At 39.6% G+C, this 27,017-nt stretch overlaps 3 protein-coding genes across 8 annotated transcripts in view; 2 read left to right on the top strand and 1 right to left on the bottom strand.

The window, feature by feature from the left end:
* Window positions 1-11,851, top strand: part of rilp (Rab interacting lysosomal protein) — a 40,308-nt gene extending 28,457 nt beyond the window's left edge. For 2 of the 6 annotated variants that reach the window (XM_043718508.2, XM_043718510.2), the window contains 2 exons: window positions 3,359-3,457; window positions 9,871-11,543. In XM_043718508.2, coding sequence (XP_043574443.1) covers window positions 3,359-3,457; window positions 9,871-10,033 — 262 coding nt within the window. In that variant the 3' untranslated portion in view covers window positions 10,034-11,543. The other 4 variants (XM_043718511.2, XM_087977380.1, XM_043718509.2 and 1 more) reach the window with 3 other exon arrangements.
* An 850-nt stretch (window positions 11,852-12,701) lies between these two features.
* On the bottom strand, window positions 12,702-20,077 carry txndc17 (thioredoxin domain containing 17). The gene is made up of 4 exons (XM_043718512.2): window positions 19,883-20,077; window positions 18,052-18,133; window positions 17,002-17,077; window positions 12,702-13,219 (listed from the first exon to the last, which is right to left on the bottom strand). The coding sequence occupies exons 1-4, from the start codon at window positions 20,016-20,018 to the stop codon at window positions 13,151-13,153; spliced, it is 363 nt and encodes a 120-aa protein (XP_043574447.1). The 5' UTR covers window positions 20,019-20,077; the 3' UTR covers window positions 12,702-13,150.
* A 137-nt stretch (window positions 20,078-20,214) lies between these two features.
* kiaa0753 (KIAA0753 ortholog) overlaps window positions 20,215-27,017 on the top strand; it is a 46,903-nt gene continuing 40,100 nt past the window's right edge. Inside the window, exons 1-3 of the mRNA XM_043718507.2 lie at window positions 20,215-20,401; window positions 20,735-20,904; window positions 21,572-22,175. Coding sequence (XP_043574442.2) covers window positions 20,767-20,904; window positions 21,572-22,175 — 742 coding nt within the window. The 5' untranslated portion in view covers window positions 20,215-20,401; window positions 20,735-20,766. The remainder of the gene's footprint in view (window positions 20,402-20,734; window positions 20,905-21,571; window positions 22,176-27,017) is intronic.

The raw sequence follows: 27,017 nt of genomic DNA, 5'->3' as shown, positions 1-27,017 counted from the left end.
TAAATTGGTTATTGTCTCTATTCAGGATTTCCTAACTTTCTTCTTGCTTGTCTTGGTTGACTGTGTGTTTGAGAATAGGTGGGTGTCAGAAACTGAGGAGTATTTTTATGGCTACAGCACCTTATTCATACTGAACGTACCTACTTGGTCACTCTGTGCATTCCAGTAAATCCAGGGTTGTCCTCTCCCAGCAGAGTTTTGTAACACTGTTTGGAATGTGAATAAGTATTCCATTTAAAAGTGAGATCCTGTAATGGAGCCTCTCCGAAATATAGAATGTTCGACATTTTGTCAAATCTGGCAGGATGCTTTATAGATTCATTAGGATGCTGTGTAATATGGGGAACTGCATTCAAAAAAAGTGCTTTGAAAATTTTTTTTTTTACATTTAGAACAGAGAAGATTTGTTATGGCTTGACAGCAGTGTTTTAAAATTACAAACAGCGCCCTGAGGTCAAATAGATGCTCCCAGTGATTTGAAGGATGTGGAACATGGGAGCAGCAGTATAAGATTGAAATATCCAAACTTTCCACATCAAAAGAAATCTCTCTTTCTGATAGAATGTCATGTGGATGACCAGAATGAAGGGTCAATTAGCTGGTTCAAGAGGAGGAAAGATGTGGGAAGGGAGTAGGCCCCAAAAGGTTGTGGATTTGTGCTTTGAATGCCAGAATGGACTGGTTTGCTGAATGAATGGTCTGATTCTGTACAGTTTCTAATATGTTTGATAATAGCTTGGTGTTATAACCTAGAAAACATATTGGCCTGATATCGGAGTACCCACAAGTGGAACAGTGGGTGTTGAGTGAAGGAAAATCATGCTAATTCTAGTTTATAAATCATGGATTCATAGAGGTGCTGATGAGACTGGGATCAAGGAGATGGGTAAGAAAATCTGTTTTCTTTCTGTAGGTAATCTGAATTTTGATTCCTGAGTGTGTCCAACATGCAGCAGCTACCTCCTAGCAAACTGATGTTGCAACAGGGATATCCAGCAGGCAATGGGCTTTACATATATGCTGGACTAACCCCTGTTTCAAATATGCGTAAAAGGGCACCAATTATCCTTGTTCAGTATTTCCATCAGGAACACACCTGTGCTTCCTGTACACCAATTTTGGGGATTGGGAGGCTGTGTGGAAATTTGGGCATCGGTATTTCCAGGGCAAGATTCATCCTCCAAAGCCTCTTCTTGAGTCTTGTAATGTGTTGATAGAGGTTGTAGACATCACTTGATTTAATGTCGAACAAGGAATTGCAGATAAACAGGATTGAGCATTTTGGACTGTTGCCAATCCATCACTGGAGGTTTGTCACGTGGAAATTACTTACTTACAAAAAGATCTTCAGGAAACCCTCCGTATGATATTTGCTGTCACCTATGTTTTCTGTGGACAGTAATGCTCTTGGACTCTTTAGAGATCTGCATTTTGACTCTTCACTTGGGTTACAAAACAAAACCACTCAGCACCATTCATAGGTACAAACCATGGACAAGATGTGAAAGCAGATTTTGTCCACTTGAGTCTCCTTGGTTGGAGACTGGAGTGAGTGGTCAGATTTGTTTGATTTTTTTTTTTCTCTCACAGGTTGCAGTAGGAAAATGTGGATCTTTTTAATCCAGTCTGGATTTGGTTTGCTGCTAATACTTGCTTTTGAGAGCAGAACCCAGCCATGGTACTATGACCATTCTGCAGTGATTTCACCCCTGCTCCACCCCATCCCCAACCAAAACCACTTTCTCTTTTGTTACATCTACCCTGACTTTGCTGCTAGCAATCATACAGGAAGTTGCTGTGTTCTTTTATAAATTCCTCTTTTTTTTTTTTGATTTTTGAGATTTGTGGAGAGCAAGGTGATGTAAATGGAAGTTTTCCTTTTTAGAGACTTGATCTCTCTCTCTCTCTCTCTCTCTCTTCCTCTCTTTTTCTCTCTCAATTGAGATGCTGGCTTGGTGAAGCATTAGAGCTTTATAAAAGGTTCCATTGCACTATTTGAAGAAAAAGCACTTTTTTTTTTTTTCTTTCTTTTTGGCTGTATCAGATTGTTGTTTTGTGGGATCTTGTTCTGTGTAATTTGGTGCGGTTTTCTGATATGACACCAGTAATTGTATTTTTGAGTATACTTCAATAACTGGAGTGATTTTCTGGGACTTTTTTCTTTTGGATGTTACATAAATGCTTTTGCTATCAAATTGTCTCTAATACACCCATTTAATCCAAAACGTTCTGTCTAATATTGTCATTTAAGCTGAACAAAGTCATATTCTGTGGTAGAATGTGAAACATCTAAGCTTTATGACTTTAATATATTAAATGACTTTGTTTTTACTGAAGATGTCCTGTGTGCCTGCTGTTTGGCCTTGAACAGTGATGACTTTGGCAAGTGGCTAGGACTTGCACAGATAGCCTTGGACTTATTGCCTTTTATATTCTTGCATTCCAATCCTGACCACCACCTCACCAGGATGTGTTCTCTCTGCTCATGGGATGTTTTACTGATTACTGAAACTTATTAAACAGAATGCATTTTATAAAAATTATATAATGCTTCATTAATCCTCTGGATAAGATTAGTACTTAGCTTCATATTTGTTGTTTAGTAGATTTGAGGCATGGGCTAAATTCTGCAAATTAGTATTTCCAATGCAGAATATCCTATGCAGGAATTAAGGCACTCTGGGTCATCAATTTTTGTTTTCTTCCATCTCTTCAATATGATGGGTAGGGAATCTTGTGCACTAGCCTGACTTGTATGGGTGTGCAGTCCTCCAGCTTGTGCTGGAAGGTGTAACACATAGGTCTTAAGAGGCCTGTAGAATTTTAAATATTTGGAGTGTTCAAAGTTTCACTCCATTCTGAATTGGCAGTCTCTTATCTTGGTATGTGGGTAGGTGAGGAGCATAATTGAACAAATATTTCCAACAGTCATCATGCCTGATAAGGAGCTTGAACTCTGGACCGGTCTATCCAGCTCTGTCTTCCCTAATGGAAGGGAGAAATCCAGAAAGACTTTGTACCCATGGCCAGGAGTGACCTTGGTGTCTGTGGTCTTGTGCTTTCATTTACAATCAGTTTTGGAAGCATGATCCAGAAGGCTGACCAATTGTGAAAACCTCTCAGATAATATTTTGAGTATACCATTACAAATGAGATGAGGAATCTCTGAAATTTTGGGTTATATTTCAGAACAATCACTTTTTAAAATTTCACTGCCATATATATCATATGCTGGATTCAATCTTTAATGTGTACTTTATGAATAATTATTAATTTTTAGCACAACAACATGGTGTATTTTAATTGATTTTTGAGGAAATTGTTGCTAGTGCATAATATATCTGCGTTTATTTTCCAGAAATCCATCTTCAGAATTTAGAACTACTTTGCAAAGTATTGTCTCCCAAGAAATCCAGATCTGGATTTTGGAACTGCTTTGCAAAGTACTTTCCACCAGGTAAATGTGAGATTTATTTTATACAGATAACTATAGAGGAATAAACTTAAAGTTTGTATAGAACATACAAGTATACAGATTTTCAAAACTACTGTTGCTACTGCCTGGGAAAACTATTAGAACCAGAGGACAGGGCAATGGGTTGTTATGTTGCCATAGTCTTACCAGACCATAGGGGTGTTGCCTCATTAGAGAGAAGCGAATAGTGGTGATTTAACCTGAGGGCCACCAGCCCTCCGGCAAGGGAAGAGGTTGAGAAGGAGAGTCCTTCATGGTAACCTCAAACTGATGTTGTAATGTGAACCCATGCTTTTGGCATCACACTACTCTGCAAACCAACAATCCAGCCACCTGAGCTAAACTGATTCCCAGGACAGTGGGTAATGAGCAATGAAAGGTACTTTTTGAGTGGCACCATCAGCACTGTCAAAATCAACTGATGCAAGTATTACGCTATTTAAATACGTTTATATTTTAAAACGAATACATAAAAGTTTAGACTTGTTTCTGTAATTTGGATCCAAATGACACCCTCTTTCAGATCAGGAAGTATTTCTTAATAGGGGAAAAGTAAATAAAACTTTGCATGACTTTTATCTGTTCTGCTAATTTGTAACCCCCATGTTGTTGTTTGAAAATGATGATACAGTAGTATAATCTTATATTGTTTTTGTAAATCTGTATTGTATGAACACTTGAGTATTCAGTAGAGTTCAAAGCAGTTTCTGGTTTATTCCTATGGGTGCAACTCCAAACTGGATGACTTACTCGATCATTCCAAGTCCATTCACATACTGTGAAAACTTGTGCACTTGCCATTGGATGCCATCTCAGTATCTATTTACGGAGCTCCTCCGCCTGGTTATTAGTGCCCTTTTTTTTCATTTGACTGAAATGTCATCCATCCAAAAGGCTTAAGCCTCCAAACCATTTAAGAAATATCCAGTCATTTAATTTACAACTAAATTAACAACTAATTTTAAGAATTGAATAACTGATTATAGATACTTTGTCGTTTGAGGAAATTCCTGGCATGGTATGAGTAAAAACTAATTTCTTAGTTATTTGTAATTGTACATTAATTGTGTAACTCTCCAGCTGATTAAATGGGCAAGTTGTTGGGAAAAGGGTAACAAAGCTTATGTTTTACATTCTTTTTAAACTGAAAATAACAATCTGAATCAACTTGCACTATAATGAATGGCTTAGATTTCACACAGAAAACAAACCCACACTTAATTATTGTCAATTAGATTATATCTAGCTTTCTGCTGAGAATTTTAAACTTTTACAATGAGAAAGTTCCTTGCCACTCCAGAAGGAATTGTCTTTCTGGTTGATAACTACATGGATGCTCACAACACGATTGACTGTTTAGACCTCATGATTATGCTGTTCTTGTCTGTTCACTCAGATTGTAATACACTGTTTTACATGTGCTCTGGCTGTAGTGGATGAGCAATGCAAGAAGGTGCTCTTAGTTGTAGGTTTGCTCAGCATTTCTAGCTGTGGCTTCACTGAGCCTTGCTGTTTAGAGTATAAGTTGAGGTTTTCTCCAAAGGTCGACATGAGAGACTAAATGTTATGTTACATGTAAGCCTTTGGTTTATGTCTAACAACTTGCCTCCCCACCCCCTGCACTTACCAAAAAAAAGCCAGTGCCATTTGACCAAATGATATAAAGAATAGCTTGAAGTTTTTTTTTAACAACATTACTCTATTTGTTTGGCATATACCAGGTTAACATGCAAGCAGTAGAGAAGTACACAGAGCAGTAATAATGGTGTATTCTATCCCTATTATATGAAGTGATTTTTATAGGCTTTGCTTTGCACATACTTCAATATAGTATCTTTACCTGCCCAATTATTGCAAGGCTACCTTACTCTGCTTCCTTCTGACACCCTGGTGCTATGTAACTACCTTTTTATTGTTTGGTTTACCTACCAGTGTGTGGCAGGAGTGACATCTTTCCCGAGATCACTTTCCCAATGTGTTGGAAAGTGTCATCTGTTGTGATATATCGCGCAGCACTTGCAAAGGAATGGCCTGTTCATTGCTGTTTGGATTCTGTCAAGTCCATCTGGCTCCTGATCTCATTGCAGCTTTAGTCTCCATGTGGAGGGAAAAAAGAGCTGAACTCCAGGTGAGAGTGACTGCCCTTGACATAAAGTCCAGCATTTGACCAAGTGTGACATTAAGGAACCCTACCAAAACTGGAGTCAGTGGGAATCTTAGGCGATGGGGGAGGAGGAGAAGGTGAGAGAAACCCTCTGCTGCACTTAGACTTCTTTCTGGCACAAAGGAAGGTTGTTACTGTTGGCCAATCATCTCAGTCCCAGTGCTTTATTGCAGGAACTCCTTTTTGGCTAGTATCCTACACCCAACCAGCTTCAGCTGCTTCATTATGACTTTGCTTCAATCTTAAGGTCAGAATTAGAGCTGTTCGCTGATGGTGAATATCCAATACCAAAGCAGTCTGTCCATATGCAGCAAAACATGGACAACATCCAGTCTTTGCCTGGCACTGATGTGAATGTCACTTGCTACTTGTCAACCAATAACCAACTCCAACAAGAGAATCTGACCACCAGTAGAAATTGAATTGGACCGGCCATATAAATACTCTTGTTATAAGAGAAGATCAAAAGATGAGAATTCTGTGGCATGTATTTCGCTACCTGTCTTCTCAATGCAAGTCTGTTCTGTACAAAACAAATCAAGAGAGTGATGGAATATTCTCCACTTGCCTGGATGGGTGCAGATCCAACAACACTCCAGAATCAGACAAAACAGTCCACTTGATTGGAATCCTGAACATGATCTTCAGCATTCACACCCTTCACTGCTCAACGGCAGTAATGTACTGGAGGATTAACTGTAGGAATTCACCCAAGGCTTCTTTTTGACAGCGCCTTCCAAACCTGCATCTTCTACCAGCTAGACCGATCCAGTGGTTCAGGAGGACAGCTTTCCACCAACCTGTCCAGGACAATTATGAATGTGCCATAGATGTTCAACCCACATGATTTTTTTTTCTTTTTGCTAAGATAGCTTTCCCAATCCGATATCTTTGTGGGGAAAGATGAAACCATCCTCCTAATGGATTCTGTCCTTCCCTCCTTTCTTAACATCTAGCAGTATTTTCAGCATCTGGATGGTGAATCTTGCTTTCTCCTGTCTGGAAGGCTTAATTTACGAACATTTGAGTAAATACAATACGTAAGTCCCACTTACCAGCACCTAGGTTTTTATGTTATGACCTCTTTTTTTTTTTTAAAGAGTTCATCCAAGTACTGAACGATTTGATGTCCTTGCCTCTACTAATCTCTTTTGGCAGTGAGTTCCAGACTCCCACCACGCTCTGGGAGTGTTTTCTTTTAAATCCCCTTCAGACCTACTGCATATCGTTTTTTTTTAAATTAGGTTTCCCCCTGCTGCTTCCTATTCGCCCTGTCCATAACCCTCATGTATGGCCAGAATAGTTATTGAGTGGCTTGTGGTGCTTTAAAAATCTTAATTTTTGATTTTGTATTTTGAGTACTGCATAATTTTTTTCCAGGTTTATTGTTTTGCACATTTTAAAACTGTTTTTTAGTTCTTTGTCACTTGCATTTATAAAATTATTACTTTTCATGTGCTTGAAATTATCTCTCTACCTCTCATAAATACATTCACATAGAGAAGCACTCAATGGGATTGGTGGAACCAGTTCTGCAGCATTGCAGAAGGAGCCTTCTCAATAACCTGTGCCATAACACTGGAGTTAATTCTGTAGATATTATTCTAGCTGTACTGCTGCATGTTTTAATAGTCCTCTAAAGTAATTGTTTCCTTTTTGAGAAAGATCACTTTTGTAAAACAAGATTAGTTAAATCTTGTGTCTCTTAATACAGTGAGATATCTGATCAGCTTGTGCTTTCATTTTGACCAAATGGTCCTGCCCTGATAGTCGTTTTTTTATCCCTGTGACTTTAATCGGGTCTCCTTCAAACTGAAACCAAAAGTATTTTAAATAAATTTTTAAAAATTGCTCATCCTAGATTCTGCTACAGCTAATGGCTTAGTGTTTTCTCTCCCCTATGATATAAATGTGCTTCTATTGACACTTCTGGAAGCTGTCTGACATGTACTAGTTTTAAATCATTGTCCTCGAAAAATGACCAAGTTAGTTAACTTTTGAAGGAGTTTAAAAATCAACATGTCACAAGCCCAAAAGTCAAATTCCAAAATAGTTATATATAAATCTTCTGCCCCGTCCGCACCCCCCCATCCAACATATCTTACAAATCGTGTTCCCATTATTCTTTCTTTTCCGTCTGAAGAAAAAAATTTCTTTTGTACCGAATCTAACCAATTTAAAGGCCTGAGGTCTAAATGCTTCTCAGGCTAGAGCCTGATCACTGTAAGCCTTTCACTTAAACAAATCCAATGGGCCAGTGTGAGTAGACAATGTCTAAGGATCACAAGTGTTTTTTGTACTTTAAGGATTAATTCTGTAAAAGTCTGTCAAGTGACTGCACTTGGCCCATATCACTCTGAACCCTTCCTATTAATGTACCCATCCAGATGCCTTTTTAAATGTTGTAATTGTACCAGCCACCACCATTTTCCTCTGGCAGCTCATTCCATACACTCCTCACCCTCTGCGTGAAAATATTGCCCCTTCAGTCCCTTTTAAGTCTTTCTCCCTCACCCAAAACCTATGCCCTCACAATTTTAAAGTGCACCCCTGCTCCAGGGAAAATACCTGTATAAGATTACCCCTCACCTTCCGCTCCAGTGAAAACAACCCCAGCCAATTCAACCTCTTCCTACAGTTCAAACCCTTGCAACATTCTTGTAAATCTTTTCTGAACTCTTTTCAAGTTTCATAACATCCTCCCTATAGGAGGGGGACAAGCAGTGCACACAGTATTCCAAAAGTGGCCTAACCAATGTTCTGCACAGCTGCAACAATGACTATAGGACTTGGGAAGTCAATGATTTTTCCAATCAAGGAAAGTACACCAACTACCCTTACTATCCCATCTACCTGCAACTCCACTTTCAAGGAACTATGAACCTGTGCACCAAGATCACTTTGTTCAGCAACAGTCCCCAGGACTGTGCCATTTTAAGTGCATATGTTCTGCTCTGATTTGCCTTTCCAAAATGCAACACATCACATTAATCTAAATTAAGTGCCATCTGCCAGTCCTCAGGCCCATCTGATCAAGATCATTATTACAGTCTGAGGTAATCTTTGCTGTCCACTATACCTCCAATTTTGCTGTCATCTGCAAACTTACTAACTGTACCTCCTATGTTCACATCCATATCATTTATATAAAATGACAAAAAGCATGGGACCCAGCACTGATCTTTGTAGCACACCACTTGTCACAGGCCTCCAGTCTGAAAAGCAATCCTCCACCACTGCCTCCTGTCTTCTACCTTTGAGCCAGTTCTGTAACCAAGTGTCCCTATATTCCATGTGATCTAACCTTGCTAACAAGTCTACCATGAGGACCTTGTCAACCACCTTACTGACAATGTTCTGCACAGCTGCAACAATGACTATAGGACTTGGGAAGTCAATGATTTGTCCGCACCCTTGTCAACCACCTTACTGAAGTCCAAATAGGTCACTATCACGTCTCTTCCCTCAATCATCTTCATTACTTTTCTTAACAAATTCACATCAAGTTAGTGAGACAAAATATCCCACACACTAAGCCATGTTGACTATCCAAATACATATACATCCTGTCCCTCAGGATTCCCTCCAACTTGCCCACCACTGACGTCCTGGCTTGTCCTTACCACCTTTCTTAAATAGTGGCACCACGTTAGCCAAGCTCCAGTCTTCTGGCAGCTCAACTGTGACGATCGATGATCCAAATGTCTCAGCAAGGGACCCATCAAATACTTCTGTAGCTGCCCACATTTCTAGGGTACACCTGATCAGGCCCTGGGGACTCCTCCACCTTTGTGTTTTAAGACACCCAGCACTCTGTCCTCTGTGATATTGACATTTTTCAAGATGTCACCATCTATTTCCCCACATTCTCAATAGCCATGTCCTTCTCCACATGGTTCAGTGAGTAACAACCTTGCCTATGTATGAAGGCTGCAGACTAAAGTTCCACTCAGAGCCGGTCTATGCTGATACTTCAATGTAACAGTGAGAGTACACTGCACCATCTTAAGTAACATTCACCAGAGGAGAGGCAAACTGAGACCATGGTTATCCAAGTGGATTCAAACTATTATCTGTTAGCCAAAACTTCACCTAATTTGTAAATTTTCTTGTAGCTGAGAAAACCTTTTTTAGAGTTTAGTTTTGAGTCATATTATTGCACATCATTTGTTGTGTAACTAATAAAGTAACTTTAGTATTTCCCACTCACTATGTACCCCTCGCTTTACAGGTCACCCTTTTCCCCACATCCCTCTCCATCTAGGAGGGTGGGATGGTCTGGAGTTCAGACTCTCCCAAGTCAGCCATCAATATCCCTCCATGACCAGTTGTCACATGCAATTCAGGTGGGTTCTGCTAGACAGTGGCCCTTCTGGATTTGTCTGGCTGTGTAGGAAATAAATTGATTGCCTGACATGCCACTCACTGACAGACAAGATAATTTAGAAGTTATTATCCATCTGGAAATCCTCAACCTTTCTCAGTGGGGTGTTTTCCTGAATGAAGTAAAATGTTCAAGTTTAAGGTAATTTGATAACATTTTTGGTTTTTACATTATCTATATGAATGTAGCCAAATGCACTATAATCCTTTCCATAAAGCATTTTTTGCTTTTAGAATGCATCTATGGTTTCAAGGAATGATCGATTGAATGGAATCTTCAATGACTTAGTCAAAACCAGATTATCCTGATGCTCCAATATGAAACTCAATTTATTTTCTGCATAATTGTAGCCTGACCTAAGTGTTTGTAACATTTTGTTTTATTTTTAGCTGTAGCATTTTGCTTTTTGACCTCTATCAGAGTTCTTAAACTGGACATTGGAATGTGTAGTTCTTTTTAAACTATCCTGTATAAAGCTGTGTTTCTACCTACAGCTATTCTTATTGCTGATCAGAGTCCAAGTGTTGATATGTAGCAAGTATAAGGTGGTTTACATATGGGCTCCAGTTCATAGAACCTGAATGGGGCTGCTGTGCTTTAATACACTTCTTTTAGAGAGGAGAGAGATTGCTTTCCAATTCCCTGTCTCTTACCTCTGGTTATTACTACTAAAATCTTTCTGCTTGCATGTATAGTATCTGTACTACAGATGATCCAATTGAAGGTAATCACAGCCAAATATTTCAAAATGTATTGTGGACTTCTCACCAGGGGTCAAAAGAATATCCAGAACAAGGAAATGGCAGATTTTTCTACCACCTTCAGACTGTCCAGTACTGTGCTTTACAGTTGTATGGTTACACTTGCCTTTTCTAAAATTGGGTAATTCAGCCCACTAGAGTTGATGCTGGCACTTTCTTGACTTGTATTGCTAAGTACCACACTCAACCTGGGAAGCAAAACTTAAAGATGTGTTTACAGTCCCAGGCCTTTCTGGTATTAATTACTTACAGGGGATAAACCATCATGGCCTTGAAATGAAATTAAGGAAAAAATGCAGTGGGTTGAAATGTGAATTTGCCAGATGCACGTGTTGAAGGTTCTACCTTTTTCACCAGCATTTCAAACTTCCAATCTGGGGACAGGATGCCATTGAATTGTGACTGATTGATTATATTCAGTTTGAGACTTAGTTTGTAAAACAATACACATGACAGTTTTACTTTAAGCTTGATGATAGTAATTAAGATGAGTTTCTGCTACTGTTGTCATTTTTGATATGTTTTCTCCTTTGATCAAGGAGAAATATAGCCATTTGGCACTTCAGTTATCAGTTGGAAGAGGCAGTTGTGTGTGAAGAGGAGCTTGTGCCATTATGCTAATTAACACAACCAGCAACACCCACACTGAGTAAACTACTTTCTACATAAGTGAATGGTACTATGTGGATTGGAAGCCAAGATGAGAGTGGCATCTTATGTATTATAATAGATTTCCTGTTGCATACTTATGTTTTGTTTGTACAGGTTTGGATTTCTTTATCGCGGTAACAGTGCGAAAACATCAACAACCATAACACCTACCACAACCTCAGCTGAAGCTTGGGAAGTCATTGGCTCCAAGGAAGCGAACTTGCATGAGGAATGTTCACAAACCAAAGAATAAAACTAAGGGGGGAAAAAAAAATCTGTACATAGTCTTTCAATATGACTTGATTTACTTGCTGCTTTGAAATATACAAAATTTTAGATTCATTTCCAACTAACAGGAATTAACTATTGTAACTTTTACACTAAGACTAAGCTATTTAATAAAGCTTTTATTTTAAGATGTTGAAGTATTCCTTCTGTTAAGACCTGAATCAAATAAGATCCACTCTTCAAATTGCTGTGAATTTGCTTGGTATGTTATTTATTGGCAGCCCTTTTTAGGATGTTGGGGCCATTTAGAGCAAGTTAAGACCGACAAATCACTTAATTTCAGAATTTGCTTTTAAATTATGAAACAAGGTCTGCAGGCAGCACAAAAGCGTGCCAATTGTACAGCCTCAAACGGAGGTTCAAAACAAAACATTCCAGTTTCTCCATTGACCAAATGGAAGGAAGCCCCATCAGTACTTTCAGGTTTACCAGGAAGTCAACTAAATGTCTTGAGACAAACCCATTAAAAATGTTATAAAGGGCTAGTCTATCCAGTGATTATGGTTCTAGACAACATTAGCCCTTCATTGTATAGGTAGCTTCCCAGATTTTGCTTATAGCTACATAGAGAGCACAGTTTAACACTGGAGGCCTTTAGTGGCCAAAGGGTTTTACAGGGGCTGGGATGCATCATCATACCTGGTGATGACAACTTATTTACCTAGTTCCACTTCCAGCTCCTTTTCAGGTAGTTATGAAACCCAAACCAGTCTGGCCACCTAAGCAGGTAGTATATTCCAATTCCTAACCATTATTGCACAAATGTTACTCTGCCTTTGAATTTTAGTCAGCATAAATTGATTATCCATCTATCAGCAGCAGGACTAGTTTCTCTCAATCTTTCATTTTACATATCTGCAAAATCTTCAGCCATGTTGAATGTCATCTACTGGTAAATTAATTTAACCCCCCCCCATATACATTTAAGGGCTAAATCCAGAAAAAATTGCCATAAAGAAATACTGCTTCAAGGAACCATTGTTTTGTAACAGGTTTTAGTTAGTGTAAAATTAGTGTGGAGAATCTTACAAATAAACTATACAGTTTTTGGAATTGGATATCATTAATTGAAACGGATTCCATTTTAAATTCAGAATTCAAAGACAAGTTATTCAACTATCAATCCTTCACAGCTTAATACATTCTACAATCTTGTACATTCAGAAAAATTCAAGCTCTGAATTCATGAAGGTGGCATAACAATTACATTTCCCATGCATTATTCTTTGAACATTTGGAAAGGATTCAAGAACAATTTAGCACATGTTCTAACTAAATCATGAAACCTGATGAAGGGCTCCCAATAACATTTGCACTTTAAGCTTCAAGACCGTCATGTCGGAATGTGGTTAAGTTTGACTTTTGGTTGAAAAATCAAGTACATTCTCATTTGCTTTGAAGATTGTGATTGGTACAGTAAGAAACTTTCAATCCTCCGACAACAGCATTTGCACAAGATTTGGCTTGTGCAGCTCCGATTCCACCAGTCTTTGGGACTGAAACAAGAATAAGTTTGGAAATTGAAAGATTAAGTTTTGCATTAGCACCAACTTGCCAAAAAAAAAGCTAATTCTCTCCTCGCTAGTACTTTTAAACCATTTAATTTTAACAGTTTAACAAAAAATTGTTGTGGTTTACGTAGTTACAGGAACAAGAACACGAATGCTGCTAAAGAATTCATTTGTTTTTGAATCTTTACTGCTCATTTTGAATTATTGCTCCAGGTTGTGTTTTCATACCATCTGAAATTGCTAAGTTTAGTAAGTGTTCTATGGTCTAATGATTTTAATTTTAAAGGTGTTTTAACTTGCTGCTCTTGCCTTTCCAGGCATAAGCCCTTCTTTAGGAATAAAGAAGGTACACCTTCCTCATTCCTGAAGGGCTTATGCTCAAAACGTCGATTCTCCTGCTCCTTGGATGCTGCCTGACCTGCTGCGCTTTTCCAGCAACACACTTTTCAGCTCTGATCTCCAGCATCTGCAATCCTCACTTTCAATACAGAAGAGTCCACACCCTCATGAAATTGAATATTCATCCAGTTCTGTTCCAGTGAAAGATGTCCTAGTTTTCAAAGTTATTTACAGTGCTAAAGGCCTATTCTTGGCTTTATTCTAGTGCTTAACATAAACTTCTCTGGCACTTTTTCCAACAAGGTGACTCCTTTATTCCAACTATGATCAAACTCAAATCAAGTTTCATTTCTTTTTAATCAATACCCTGTATTTTAAAGATTGACATTAAGTAAAGTGAATAGAGAAAGCATTGTGTTGGAAGGAGAGGATGTCCTTGAAGTTAATTGCAGGGAAAAGAAAGGTCAATTTGGTTAGAGTTGAGAAGCAAAAGATTGTGTCCAAATAGTGGAAAAGGATAGGTTGACAAACAGCTAGGGAATGACAAACTTGTGCAAGACGGCGGTAACAAATGCTGGGGACTTTAATTGGGGTAAGGTAAGGAATAAGGATGGAAAGAAATTTCTGAACTGATCAGGACTCCTTGACCTGGCATGTTGACACACTGTGACAAAATAAGCATTGCTGGATCTGCTGCTAGAAAATAATGGGAGTTAGGTGAGCCAGAAGTGTGTGGGAGATACCTGGGTAAGCATGAAAGTAAGGTTTAGATTGTTCCTTGCTGTTGCATGACTAATCTAATTTATAACCTAATTTTGAAAATAGCTAATCTTGCTGGTGATTTGGCAGGCTATAAAACAATTGCAGACTGACTGGAAAAATTAACTGCAATGGCTAATATTTATCTAATGTAAAGCCGCTAAAATTGTTCATGCTAAATGCTCCTTGATTATAATCCAGTTATATCACAATCCTTCTTCCTAATTTCAAAACTTGTGTTTTCCTTCTCTATCAGGAGTACAAAATGCAAAATAAGTTTGAAACCTCACTTGTGTCTTCTGGCTCTCTAAACTGTTTAGTTACTTTGGATGGACCCTATTCTTTGCCTGGTTGAACTCATATACCCCAATATACTTACAAAATGCCTTTAAGTCAAATAAAAGGAAAATCCAATGCTCTTATGCTTTTTTTGCTTTAAGTTCATTTTCAAGCAACCCCTTGACCCAGAAGCATCTAGAAAGTGCTTCAGGTGTTTTGAGCAATTGGTATCTCCCAAAAGCTCCCTTTCTTTTACCTTATCCTAATCCTGTGCATTCCTCGACATTCAGATTCCCCTGTACTTGCCCCATTTTCCGCCTTTATGGGAATGTGTTGGCCCGCACAATCTTTTTTTGAAAGACTTCCATTGCAACTAGACGGTCCCAGTCTACTTTGCCAGATTTGAGTCTTATGTTAAAAACTGGCTTGTTCCCAGTTCCGAACCATTTATTTCCAGTCCCCCTGTCCTTTTCATGACAAGCTATCAAGCCTAGCCTGCCTTTTGATTTTCACACTTTCATTTCTTCCACTCTCTGCCTATGGTTTTTTTTGGTTAAATTATTCTGTCCTGGTTAAACTGTGATATTAATTCATTCAGTATTTGACCTGGTCTCATCCTTCCTGGCTAGTAAAGCCTTTCTACCGCTTATCACCATCTACCAATATGTAAATATAGTTTTTTTGGGTTGCCCTAGGTTAACTGTCACTTTTCCCCAACAATTGTATTTCACTTGTTTTATTTGTAGAACACATCTGACATTGAGGTCTTTCATTGTTTTTTTTTTTCATAATCTCTATTTCCCTCATCTTCTAAGAAGCCTAGTTTTAAAAAAATAAAATAAAATTCCCTTAGGACAGCTAACCTAGTACCATTATTCAAAAAGGGTTGTAGGGATAAACCAGGGAACTATGAACAGAGACTCAAATCAGTAGCAGGGAGATTTTTGGAAAAGTCTGTAGGACAGAATCTGAAGGTAAGAACTAAATAAGAATGGTTAATTATGACTGAAATGGAAGATTATGTCTGATCGGTTTGATTTTTTTAAAAAAAACCAAGGTGGGATTAGGTATATAGAAAGTGAGAGGTGAGGCTTTTGACAAGCTCTTGTATGGGGAGACTGATCAAGAATGCAAGAGTCCATGGGTAGTTTAACAAATTAGATCCAAAATTGATTTAGGCAGTAGGCAGAGGGTGACAGTGGAAGGTTGTTTGTGTGACTGGACACCTGTGTACAGTAGCAAGGTTTGGTGCTGGATCTTTCATTGTTTGTCTCTATCATTTACAATGTAGAATGTTTGATTAGTAACATCACAGCTGACAAATTCTTGGCATGGTTAATAGTGAGGAAGAAAATCTTAGACTGCAGGACAATATAGTCTGTTCAGATGGGCAAAAACAGTGGCAAAAATTAATCTGGAAAAAGTTGCATTTTGAGAAAGCACCAAGGCAAGGATATGCATGCAAGGGAAAGGAGGGTATGATGGAGCTGTGTAAGATGTTAGATTAGGTTAGATTCCCTACAGTATTGAAACAGACCATTTGGTCCAACAAATCCACACTGACCCTCTGAAGAGTAACCCATCCAGACCCATTCCCCTACCACATTTACCCCTGACTAATGCACTTAACACAATGGGCAATTTTAGGCCAGCTGAGTTACTATTTGCAGTTCTCGTTGCCACTCCAGAAGAAGAAAATTATTGCTCGAGAGAGCATGCTGAGGAGATGTCCCACAATATTGCATGGGTTGGAGTGCTTCAGTTATGATTAGAGACAGTTTGCCTACAATTGTAGTAAGAGCAGCGCAGGCTGATTGTGACCTGATGGAGGTCAAAATTATGACCAACAGATTTTAAAGAAACCTTTCCCCTTAGTAGTAGGATATCTTGGAGCTGGTGTGGACTAATTGGACTGAATGTCATTTTGACCATCTCTATCCATAGATCTCTTCAATTCTGTTGTTAGGAATTCAGATTAAGCATAAATATTCTTGATATACATTTGCAGCAGGAATAAGAATGGGCAAAATAACCCAAAGAAATCCTGTAAACTCTTCATAAAGAGCAGTACAAACATGGGAACAATGTAGGAATTCTATGGACAATTAATCAAAAACAAGCTCCCAACTTTAAAGTTTCCAAGATGAAAATTCAAACATTACATCTGCTGAATGATCTGAAAAGAAAGAGTCCATTCTGTATTCCAAAAACAAAATTAAATAATCCAAAAAGTGGAACAAAGATTACACTTAAAATCTACATAAGACTTGAAGTTCAATACAATTTATTATGTTTCCATAGTTTGCAGCTGCATCTTAGAAATTCCCATCTGGTCAATAAAGTAGCAAACTGAGGGGAAGGAACGGCCTTAAAGATTATTCTCTACTCACTGTGCCATATTTCATGAGAGTTGGTACAGCATTCACTTTCAGAACTGTTCGAAATTCGTTTTTAAGGTCTTTCCAACTGGTCAGAGAAATAATAAACAAGTGCATTACTTTCAGTGAAAAGCATCACCACAGGTGTCAAAGGATGTATTTATTATTATTACTTTCTATGAGCAGGCTATTTATGATTACTACAGTGATTTGTATGGTTAATTTTGATACTATTTTGAATAATAGTGCACTGGAGTTATTTAGTTGTCTGAAATCGCCTCTCATCAGAGTTTGCTGAGCCATAGTTTTTGGGCAATGAAGCTCTAGTCACTGGTAACCAGACTGATAAGTGGCTGCTGATGTTGGGACATTGTTGATTAGCTGGGAATTGTACTGGAGAGATGGGTTGCTTAAGGAGTGAATGTCATGCTGTGACCTTTCAGATTTAATTTTGAATTGGTGTCTTTGGGGCAAGTGAATGCAGGTTGGAAGGTTTTTAAGAACCTAGCAATATTTTCAGCTCTTGTTTACAAAAAAAAACACAAAGGATAGGATCACTGTTGGTTCAGATACACATCACATCATCACTCACCTAGGGTCAAAGGTAAAATCATAACCGGGATTTCCAACCTACATTCTATTAAGTTCAGAAGAATACATCTAACTTAAAAAAAGGTTAAACCTCACCCAGCAATTCCAATTTCAAAGATAACCAGATTCTGAAGTATTTCAAAAGTTATTTATACACCATCTTTCAAATCTCACTTGGCGACATAATTTTTCCATCATTATTATTGTTTTGTATCTTTTGTATTGTCACTGTTCAGTGGGATAACCAGGACTAACAATTTGAATTGGGTAGACGTAATATCTGTATTGGAAGCCCAGAGTATAGATGTAATTCTGATTAGGCAATCTGTCATAATAGATTAAGTGAAGTTCAATATCTAATGATCTAATGTAACTTTGCTCTTAAAATAAGACATAATTGAGTTTTCAGTTCACTGAATGTTTTCTAACAATTGGAAGCAAGTTTTTTGACAGTTAAAAAACATAACTCACTATGGCCTGTCACCGACTTGACAATAGATGAAGACAGATCCTTCAGGCAATTCACTCAGCAGTCCACGGACTACTGGTTCAGCTAAAGAAAGATAAAACTCATTGGATCATAATACTCTGGACATGAGCTATTTCATTTTCATTGAAATATTAACCCAAATATGCCTATAGAGGCAAATACCAAGAACTGGTACAGTTCACTGACAACAGGATGGGTGAATGGAACAATTTATTATATTTACTGAAATCCATATCTTTTGAATTTAACTGTCCAAGTTCATAGCCATTCAGAAATGCTATTTCACTATCATGGTTAAAACCTTGCACAATAGCAAAATACTGGCTGCTCATTCCTTGACATCAGGCAACTGTTATTAGACTTCTACACTCTTATTTGAGAGCTAAAATGTTGCAGCTGCTGGAATAGCTCGAATGTGAGCATGTCTTCAGTAAATTACAAATTACTTATCTACCTCTGTGATTGCTTTTCTTGGTAAAATCCTATTATTCCTTCCCAAGCCACTCCTCACCTAAAACAACTGGCCTTTTCTGGAGGTGACCTCATTGCTTAACTGTTATCCAACACTTGGCACAGGCTAGTCAAAACTGCTGAGATTTATTCTCATTGCAGTAAGAAGTTTCAACACCTAAGTCTGACTTAATTATCATATTCATCATATCACCAAAACACAAGACCACTTCATACCTACTTTTATTATTTATACATATACGTAGAAGGGCTCTTATGATACAGTGGTAATGTCTCTGCCTCTGGCGTAGAAGGAATGCATTTGTGTCTCATCTGCTCCAAACATATCAACTATCTCCACACATAGTAAAAATCTGAAATGGCTATAGATGGACTGGCATAAATTTAGTCCATAGAAATCAATGGAAATTAAAACATTTTTGGACAACATGCAATAAATCATATACTGGCAGTCACGTGAGGCCTTCCGTGATCAATGGCCAGGACAAAAATCTACAGAATATTTAAAAAGTCACAAGAGTGGAATATCATTTAGTTTGATAAGCTTCTTTCATGATTATGTACCTTTGTTGCATACCTTTCAGATTTAAAAGGGAGCACAATAATCTTAGCATGACTTACACATTCCATTTTCCCACAGGGACTGAGGCACCAGGTGAACAAAGTGCACAGAATTCACCTCTAAATTAACATCCCAGCTATTAATTGTCAAACAGGCTCAAAGTTCATGACCCCAAGCTTCAGTCTGGGACATCTGTGGATTACCTGGGAGCTGGACCAGAGGGTGTGTGTGTGTGTGTCTCAGACTGTGACCTTCCAGATTAGAGATTTAGATTGGTTTTTGAATGGATGTCTTTGGGGCAAGTGAATGCAGGGTTAAAAGCTTTTAAAAAGAAAGCAATATTTGAGTCCATCTCGTCTACACAGAACACACGAAGGATTGTCATTTGTTCAGATACGTTATGAAATGTCTGGGGCAGGTGAGACATGAACTCTCAGGAATGGACTGGTCACCAAACCCCAGCATCATTTCGAAAGACAGACAGCAGGAGCCAAACTTGTGTTAAAAGTTCACATGAGTGCGTCTCTCCATAGCTGTTGACGAACCATTGCCAGACTGTTTTTTAAATTATAAACGTTCTCCAGTTAATCGGGTCTTAGTGAACCTTTTAAACTAACAGCGGAACAGCACTGGCCTTATCATGGTTTTAATTGGAGTCACCTTGTTAGTTGCTATTAAGGCTAGACTTCACACCACCCTCTGGCCCACGAGAGTTTTCCACAGGCGCAGAGTTTAACAGCCGACTCCCCGGGGAACACTGAACAGTTTAAACCCCCCACCTGTCACACAGTCTGGGCACCAGCTCACACCCTGCGCGTCCTTCGACCCGGTAAAATACGCGAAGATTGTGTTTTCCTTGTTAGCGTCCACTGCCTTCATAAACTCATCGTATCCAGACACCTCCAACAAAGCCATCTTTGCAGCTCCGCGAACTTCAACTCGCCGCTTCGTCCGTTAGAGTGACGCCGTGCGCATGCACAACTTCGAGACGTTTGCACGCTCAAAGAGATGCACATGCGCGTTAGCAGGTCTTCGTTTCCATCTCCCATTTCAAGGGATACGCATGCGTGACGCTGGGTGGGTTGGCGTCGCAGGGCGGCGAGTGCAGGCAAATCCCGGCAGCCTCTACACGGGCGGATCCGGGTGACGCCAACTACAGGAACCCGGTGATTAGCAACCGGGCGCCTGGCAACAGCGGGCGCTTTGGTCCTGTGACGCCTGCAGGCCGATAGCCTGGACTTGGGCCTCAAGTGGACGGTCGCAATGTTCTGGGCAGCTCCCTGTCTTCACATCACTGGGTAAGGGATGCGCTTGAACAAAGGGCGGGCTGTTGTAGTCGAGTACTCAATCAGCTTAGTCAAACGTGAATTAACTACTTATTTGCTCACTTGTGCTGACTTTCATTTATTGACCTACTCTTTTCCAAATGTTAATTAATTTTCGCCCCCTCGGGTTTCCAAAGCAATTTCATAAGGCTGGCTCTTGCCCATTTAATTTTCAAGTTGTCCCTATTTTTCCTGTTTCTGTTCTAACTACTTCACAGAAAAGTCTCCCCATATCATTGTGTTATTTTGGTTTTAAGTTAAGTTGTGAAGAATTACCTGATAACTTCTGTGTTTGTTTTAATGTAGAGTTTGGCTACTTTAGTTAACTCGCTTTGGTCATGGCCACAAAGATTCAGCATCACCAAACGCAGATCTTGAATTCAGCCCACTCCTTTGGGACTTGGGTGCCTCCCATATCAGCTGGACAAGATGTTGGAAGGAATGTACAGAGTGGATCACAATTTTACAAGAATCAGGTATGTATTTGTTATCAGGTTTACTATATGCCTAACAAGGTATAGTGCTGTGACTTATAAAGAATGCTGTGACAATAATTTAAAGAATGTTAATGAAGTGTAAAATTTATGAAATTTATCTTTAGAAGGAAACTGCAAATTTTGAACAAGTTTTATTTCAAAATTATTACTTTGTTTGCGATAGGGTTCTTTATTTCATCTGTTTGTTTCCATTGTGTAAAGAGGAAAAAATTGTTGCATATATCAGATATTAACAAAGTAGCCATGCATTGGTGGAATAATGCATTGTGGGCCACAGCATAGGAACATAGAATATAGTAGTAGGAGTAGGCCATTTGGCCCATTGAGCCTGCTCTGCTATTCAAACAGATCATGGCTAATTATGTTGATAATGATGACATTAATCCCTGTAAAAATTCCATATCTTGTGTCAGACCTGGTAAGGCATTGAGGTGATGGTCAACACTTCCCTCATGTTGCTGGAAAGAATTGGATTCTGAATTACTGTGACTGCCCTGGTTATTTACAAACTAATACTGTGGAAGCAGGTGCTGGAAGGAGAAGAAGGAAAAGGCATTAGCTTGTGTTTCCTTACTTATAATAAAGTAAGGACTGGACAATAAGAAATTCTTGAATTGCTAAAGCTTTTCTTAAACTTTGTTTTTAGTTAAAATTCAATAAAGATACACTAAGTACTGTATCCAACCTGGCTGCGACAGTCACCGAACCTCGTCCAATTGTAATTGAAAAGTTACGCCAGCCTTGTGATCCGCATGTTCAGAATGATGCTCAGAGTATGAGCAACTCTGTGCCATTTTCTTCTGTGTCTGAAGAGAGACTGAATATGGCTGTTCGGATGGCAAAGCGTGATATAAAAAAAGGGCATCTGGAAGAACAAATGAAGGATTACTTGTATAAACTTGAGCAAGATCAAGCAGAAACATCAAAGTATATTAATCGAGTGAAGGGGAAGTCTGTTGAGAATGCTGCATATGTCAGGAATCGGCTGAAAATGGAGACACTTACAAAGCTGAAACAGCAAAAGAACCAAACTTCAAAAGAAGGCATTACAAAGTCTGGTGCCAGGGTTTATATTTGCACGTCTGACCAAAGCCAAGCCAGGCCTGCCCGCACAGATTCACCACCAACACATGACCCAGGCCCAGATCAGAATCGTCAGAACCAGGGCAGCAAAACTGCTGAAGAGATTCGTAGGCTGAGAACAGAGCTCAGCAAGTACTTTCAAAAAATTGAGGAGCTGTCCAAGAGAGGTACAAAATTTTATTTAATGCCAAATTATGAAATTTGTGATATACATGCACACACTATATGATGTTCCATAACATAAGACATTGTTGGAGACTGGAAATATCTTTTAAACTCCATGCATTTTGGAGGTCAAACCAAGCCTTTATGGTATTATTAAGAAGCATATTTTTAAAAAAATTATTGAAAAAATTTTCTTTACAAAATTATAAAATTTAAAAAAATGAAAATAGAACACTAACAACAAAAACAGCAACGATAAACAATAAACCAACTACATTGGTTAGACCACTGTTGGAATATTGTGCACTTCTGGTCTCCTTCCTATTGGAAAGATGTTGTGAAACTTGAAAGGGTTCAGAAAAGATTTACAAGGATGTTGCCAGGGTTGGAGGATCTGAGCTACAGGGGGAGGCTGAACAGGCTGGGACTGTCTTCCCTGGAGCATTGGAGGCTGAGGGGAGACCTTATAGAGGTTTACAAAATTATGAAGGGCATGGATAGGATATGATTTGGAGATGCCGATGTTGGACTGGGGTGTACAAAGTTAAAAAATCACACAACACCAGGTTATAGTCCAACAGGTTTAATTGGAAGTACACTAGCTTTCGGAGCAACGCTCCTTCGTCAGGTGATTGTGAAGGGCTCGATCGTAACACAGAATTTATAGCAAAAATTTGCAGTGTGATGTAACTGAAATTATGCATTGAAAAATTAACAATCAATTTTTCAATGTATAATTTCAGTTAAATCACACTGCAAATTTTTGCTATAAATTCTGTGTTACGATCGAACCCTCCACAGTCACATGATGAAGGAGCGTCACTCCGAAAGCTAGTGTACTTCCAATTTAACCTGTTGGACTCTAACCTGGTGTTGTGTGATTTTTAACCATGGATAGGATAAATAGACAAAAGTCTTTTCCCTGGGGTCGGGGAGTCCAGAACTAGAGGGCATAGGTTTAGGGTGAGAGGGGAAAGATATATAAAAGAGACCTAAGGGGCAACTCTTTCACGCAGAGGGTGGTACATGTGTGGAATGAGCTGCCAGAGGATGTGGTGGAGGCTGGTACAATTGCAACATTTAAGAGGCATTTGGATGGGTATATGAATTGGAAGGGTTTGGAGAGATATGGGCCGGGCGGTGGCAGGTGGGACGAGATTGGGTTGGGATATCTGGTCGGCATGGACAGGTTGGACCAAAGGGTCTGTTTCCATGCTGTACGTCTCTATGACTCTACTACAAAAGAACTCACAACTACACTCATTATACATCAATAAGTAAATAAATAACGCCGCTCAGCCGAACAAGACCTTGGCTTTCATCCTTCGAGAACATCAATTATTAAACTCACGTCTGCTTGAAATTCTTCCTCACCAGGACATTAGACTTATTAAACCTCCATGGCTAGACAAAAGCCCTAATTAAAATGGCGGACAGATCTGCTTCCAAATAATTCAAAAAAGGCTGCCATATCTTAAAATTTGTCCATTTTCTGGTGCACCATATTTGTAAGAAAGTCCAAAGGAATGTGTTCCATAATTAACTTTTGCCACCCCAACAGACCCGGGGGGGGTTCTCGGACAGCCAGCACATCAGAATGTTCTTCCTCGATTAAAAAGTGAGGATGCTAAAAAGCTTTCTCCCATATACATCTAAGGGAGATAAATTCGACAAACCCCGGAGAAGAGAAACCGAGTCCACCTTAACTTCAGTCCCCAAGACCCCCTGTATTACTCCTGCCACAGTGCCCCAGTATGTACAGAGTCTGTAGCAGCATCACAAGCAATGAGTGAGGGTACCTGTATTTATTTTACATTTGGGGCACATTAAAAACGTAGCTGAAAATGTGTTGCTGGAAAAGCGCAGCAGGTCAGGCAGCATCCAAGGAACAGGAGAATCGACGTTTCGGGCATAAGCCCTTCTTCAGGAAATGTACCCTGCTTAAAGTTTGCAAGACAATCTGGGGACAGATGAGCCCTATGAAGAATCTTTCACTGCATATATTTGTAAGAAAGTCCAAAGGAATGTGTTCCATAATTAACTTTTGCCACCCCAACAGACCCGGGGGGATTCTCGGACAGCCAGCACATCAGAATGTTCTGATAATAAGCGAGATAATAAGGGTATAATAAGGGAGAAAGAACATTCATTTTAATAAGAGCAACTCAACCTAGCCATGATGTTGGCAGGGCCTCCCAGCTTTAAATGTCTTGTTTAATCTTGTCAAACAACTTAAACAAATTTAGCCTTGAATAACTGATCAGAACTAGGGGTAACAGAGAGGCCCAAATAAAGACAGCCTCTCTGTGCCCACTTAAAGGGGAACCCACCTTCAATGTCTGGTATTTTCCTCAAACACCCTCATAGGCATAGCCTGCGATTTTGAAAAATTGATCTTGTAACCTGAGAAAAAGCCAAGTGTTTTAATACATTGTATCAGCTGGGACACTGAAAGAAAAATGAGAACATCATTCGCATATAATGTGATCTTCTGCACCGTCGACCCTACCTTTGGGGCAACTATATTAGCCTCTGCCAGCGGCTCAATCACTAATGTGAAGAGGAAAGGTGAGAGGGGACAGCCTTCCTGACTGCCCCTGCCAATGTTAAAATTATCAGACCCCTTATACTATCAGTGAGCACTGCTGCCAGAGGGTCACTGTAAATGTCCCTTACCCATCTAGTAAACACTTCACCCAGGCCAAACCGCTGCAGGGTATTAAAAAAAGATGTGGCCATTCCACCCGATCAAATGCCTTCTCCATGTCCAAGGAAACCACCAACCCTTGAACTGACCATTGCTGGCATACTTCAATCATATTAAACAGTCTCCTAACATTATTAGAAGATCTATGACCCTTTTAAAAAGCCCATCTGACCCTCTTAAACAATAGAGGGAACACTCTCTCCAACCTCAGTGCCAGAATCTTCGATAAAATTTTAAAAGTCAGAGTTTAAAAGCGAAATCGGTCTGTAAGAAGTACAGTCTTCTGGGGTCTTCCCTTTACTTGAGGATAAGAGATTAGCCCCTCTCAAGGAGGGCGGGAGGCAATTCTGACTGTATGAATAGTTACACATGTCTAACATCGGTCTTGACCGTATGCTTACGAATTCTTTATAAAACGTACTGGGCAGGCCATCGAGGCCGAGCACCTTTCCACTTTGAAGTTGCCTCACCGCATCCTATGTCTCTTGGGCTTTTAGGGAGCACTAAGGGAGACGCCTATTCAGCAGACACACCAGGACGATCCACATTCCTAAAAAAAAACTCCATCTTATTCCATCTGTCTTCACAGCATTCAGACTGGTAAATTCAGAGTAAAACCTCTGAAACTCCTCATTGATCATTTTAGCATCATAAGAGTCCCGTTCCCTTCCCTAATAAAAGCAATAGACTGGGAGGCATTCTTCTCCCTGACCTAATATGCCAAGTATTTACCTGGCCGATCACCATGCTCAAACAGCCTCTGCTTTGCAAAGGAAAGTTCTTTCCTTACTGTATGCGTTAGCGTAGAGTTTAAGATGGATCGGAGGGCTGTGATCCGCTGCAGCTTGGTCACAGGTGGTCTACTGTAATATGCCATCTTAGCTGCCTTTAGTTGTGCCTCAAGCAGACGTTGCTGCTCTTCCTTCTGTCGCTTCTGACTGGTAGAGTATGAGATAATTATCCCTCTAGCATAGGCCTTAGCAGTCTCCCAAAGAATGGACAGATTATTAGCTGTACCTGAGTTGGTGGCCAAAAAAGCTTCAAATTCCCGAGAGAGGTATTCTACAAACTTGCTGAACTTGACGATGAAGGGATCCATTTGCCAGTAACATGAGCCCATCGCATCACCCTTAATCTTAACCATTAAATACACCGCAGCATGATCAGAGATGGTAATATTCCCAATCGAACAGGATACTACCAAATCTAAAAAAGCCGCTCGAATTAGAAAATAATCCATCTTTGTGTGGCATTTATGAGGATTGGAAAAGAATTTAAAATCTCTGCCAGTAGGTAAATGTCTCCAAACGTCGACCAACTCCAATTCCACACATAGATCACCCAACTGCTTAGATTGTGAAGAAAGCTTTGGTGGGGGGGGGGGGGCTTCGGGCATTTTATCCAGCACAGGATCCATAAAGCAATTAAAAATCCCACCCCTCCTCATAATAATATGCCGCGAGGCCATCAGCTTAGTGCATCAGTCAGAAATTTAGGAGGGTGGGACATTCAAACTACCATATTCCTCACCATGTATAAGGATCTTAAGAATAACAAACTGACCATACTCCTCTTTAGCACAATCTATTAAATTAAATGGGAGATCCTTCCGGATGAGTATTGCCACTTCTCTGCTCCTTGTACGAAAAGATGAGAAAAATACCCAGTCAAACCCACCCTGTTGTAACTTGAAGTGTTCCTTGTCATTAAGATGAGTCTCCTGTAACAGGGCAGCATCTGCTCTCTCTAAGGCTCAACAACACCTTTTTTCTTTTAATTGGCGAATGAGTCCCTTTGAAATTCCAGATGCACCATTTAAGAATGCTGCTAACCATGATCCTTTACAATCACCTTTGATCTGCCAAGAGGCAGAATTCGTCTGAGCATAATTAAAAGGAGACTCGTAGTCTATTTGCAAAAAACCTACAAAACACAAAAGGCACTTAATGGGGGACTCTACCCCCTGCCCACAGAGGGTGCTTACATTTCCCACACACTTCACCATCTCCCCCTTCCAGCTTGAGCAGCTTCCCAACCCCAAGCGATGGAAGAAACCAAAAGACATTGTAAACACAAAGATATAACAAAATCAGTGAGCACTTTGCGCTCCCCCCCCCCCCCCCCCCCCCCCCCCCCC

The sequence above is a fragment of the Chiloscyllium plagiosum genome, unplaced genomic scaffold, assembly GCF_037043375.1.
Source record: "Chiloscyllium plagiosum isolate Xiang-an unplaced genomic scaffold, Cpla_swu_hap1 HiC_scaffold_31, whole genome shotgun sequence".
In the NCBI taxonomy this organism is placed as follows: Eukaryota; Metazoa; Chordata; class Chondrichthyes; order Orectolobiformes; family Hemiscylliidae; genus Chiloscyllium; species Chiloscyllium plagiosum.
This window is presented reverse-complemented; position numbering and strand designations above follow the sequence as displayed.

Bases quoted from the DNA above. Each gene is read 5' to 3' on its own strand.
- txndc17 (XM_043718512.2), bottom strand. From the start codon at position 20,018: ATGGCTTTGTTGGAGGTGTCTGGATACGATGAGTTTATGAAGGCAGTG. The intron at 18,134-19,882 runs GTGGGGGGTTTA...ATCTTTCTTTAG, and splicing joins GTGCCCAGACTGTGTGACAG to CTGAACCAGTAGTCCGTGGA. The intron at 17,078-18,051 runs GTGAGTTATGTT...TTCTCTGACCAG, and splicing joins CAAGTCGGTGACAGGCCATA to TTGGAAAGACCTTAAAAACG.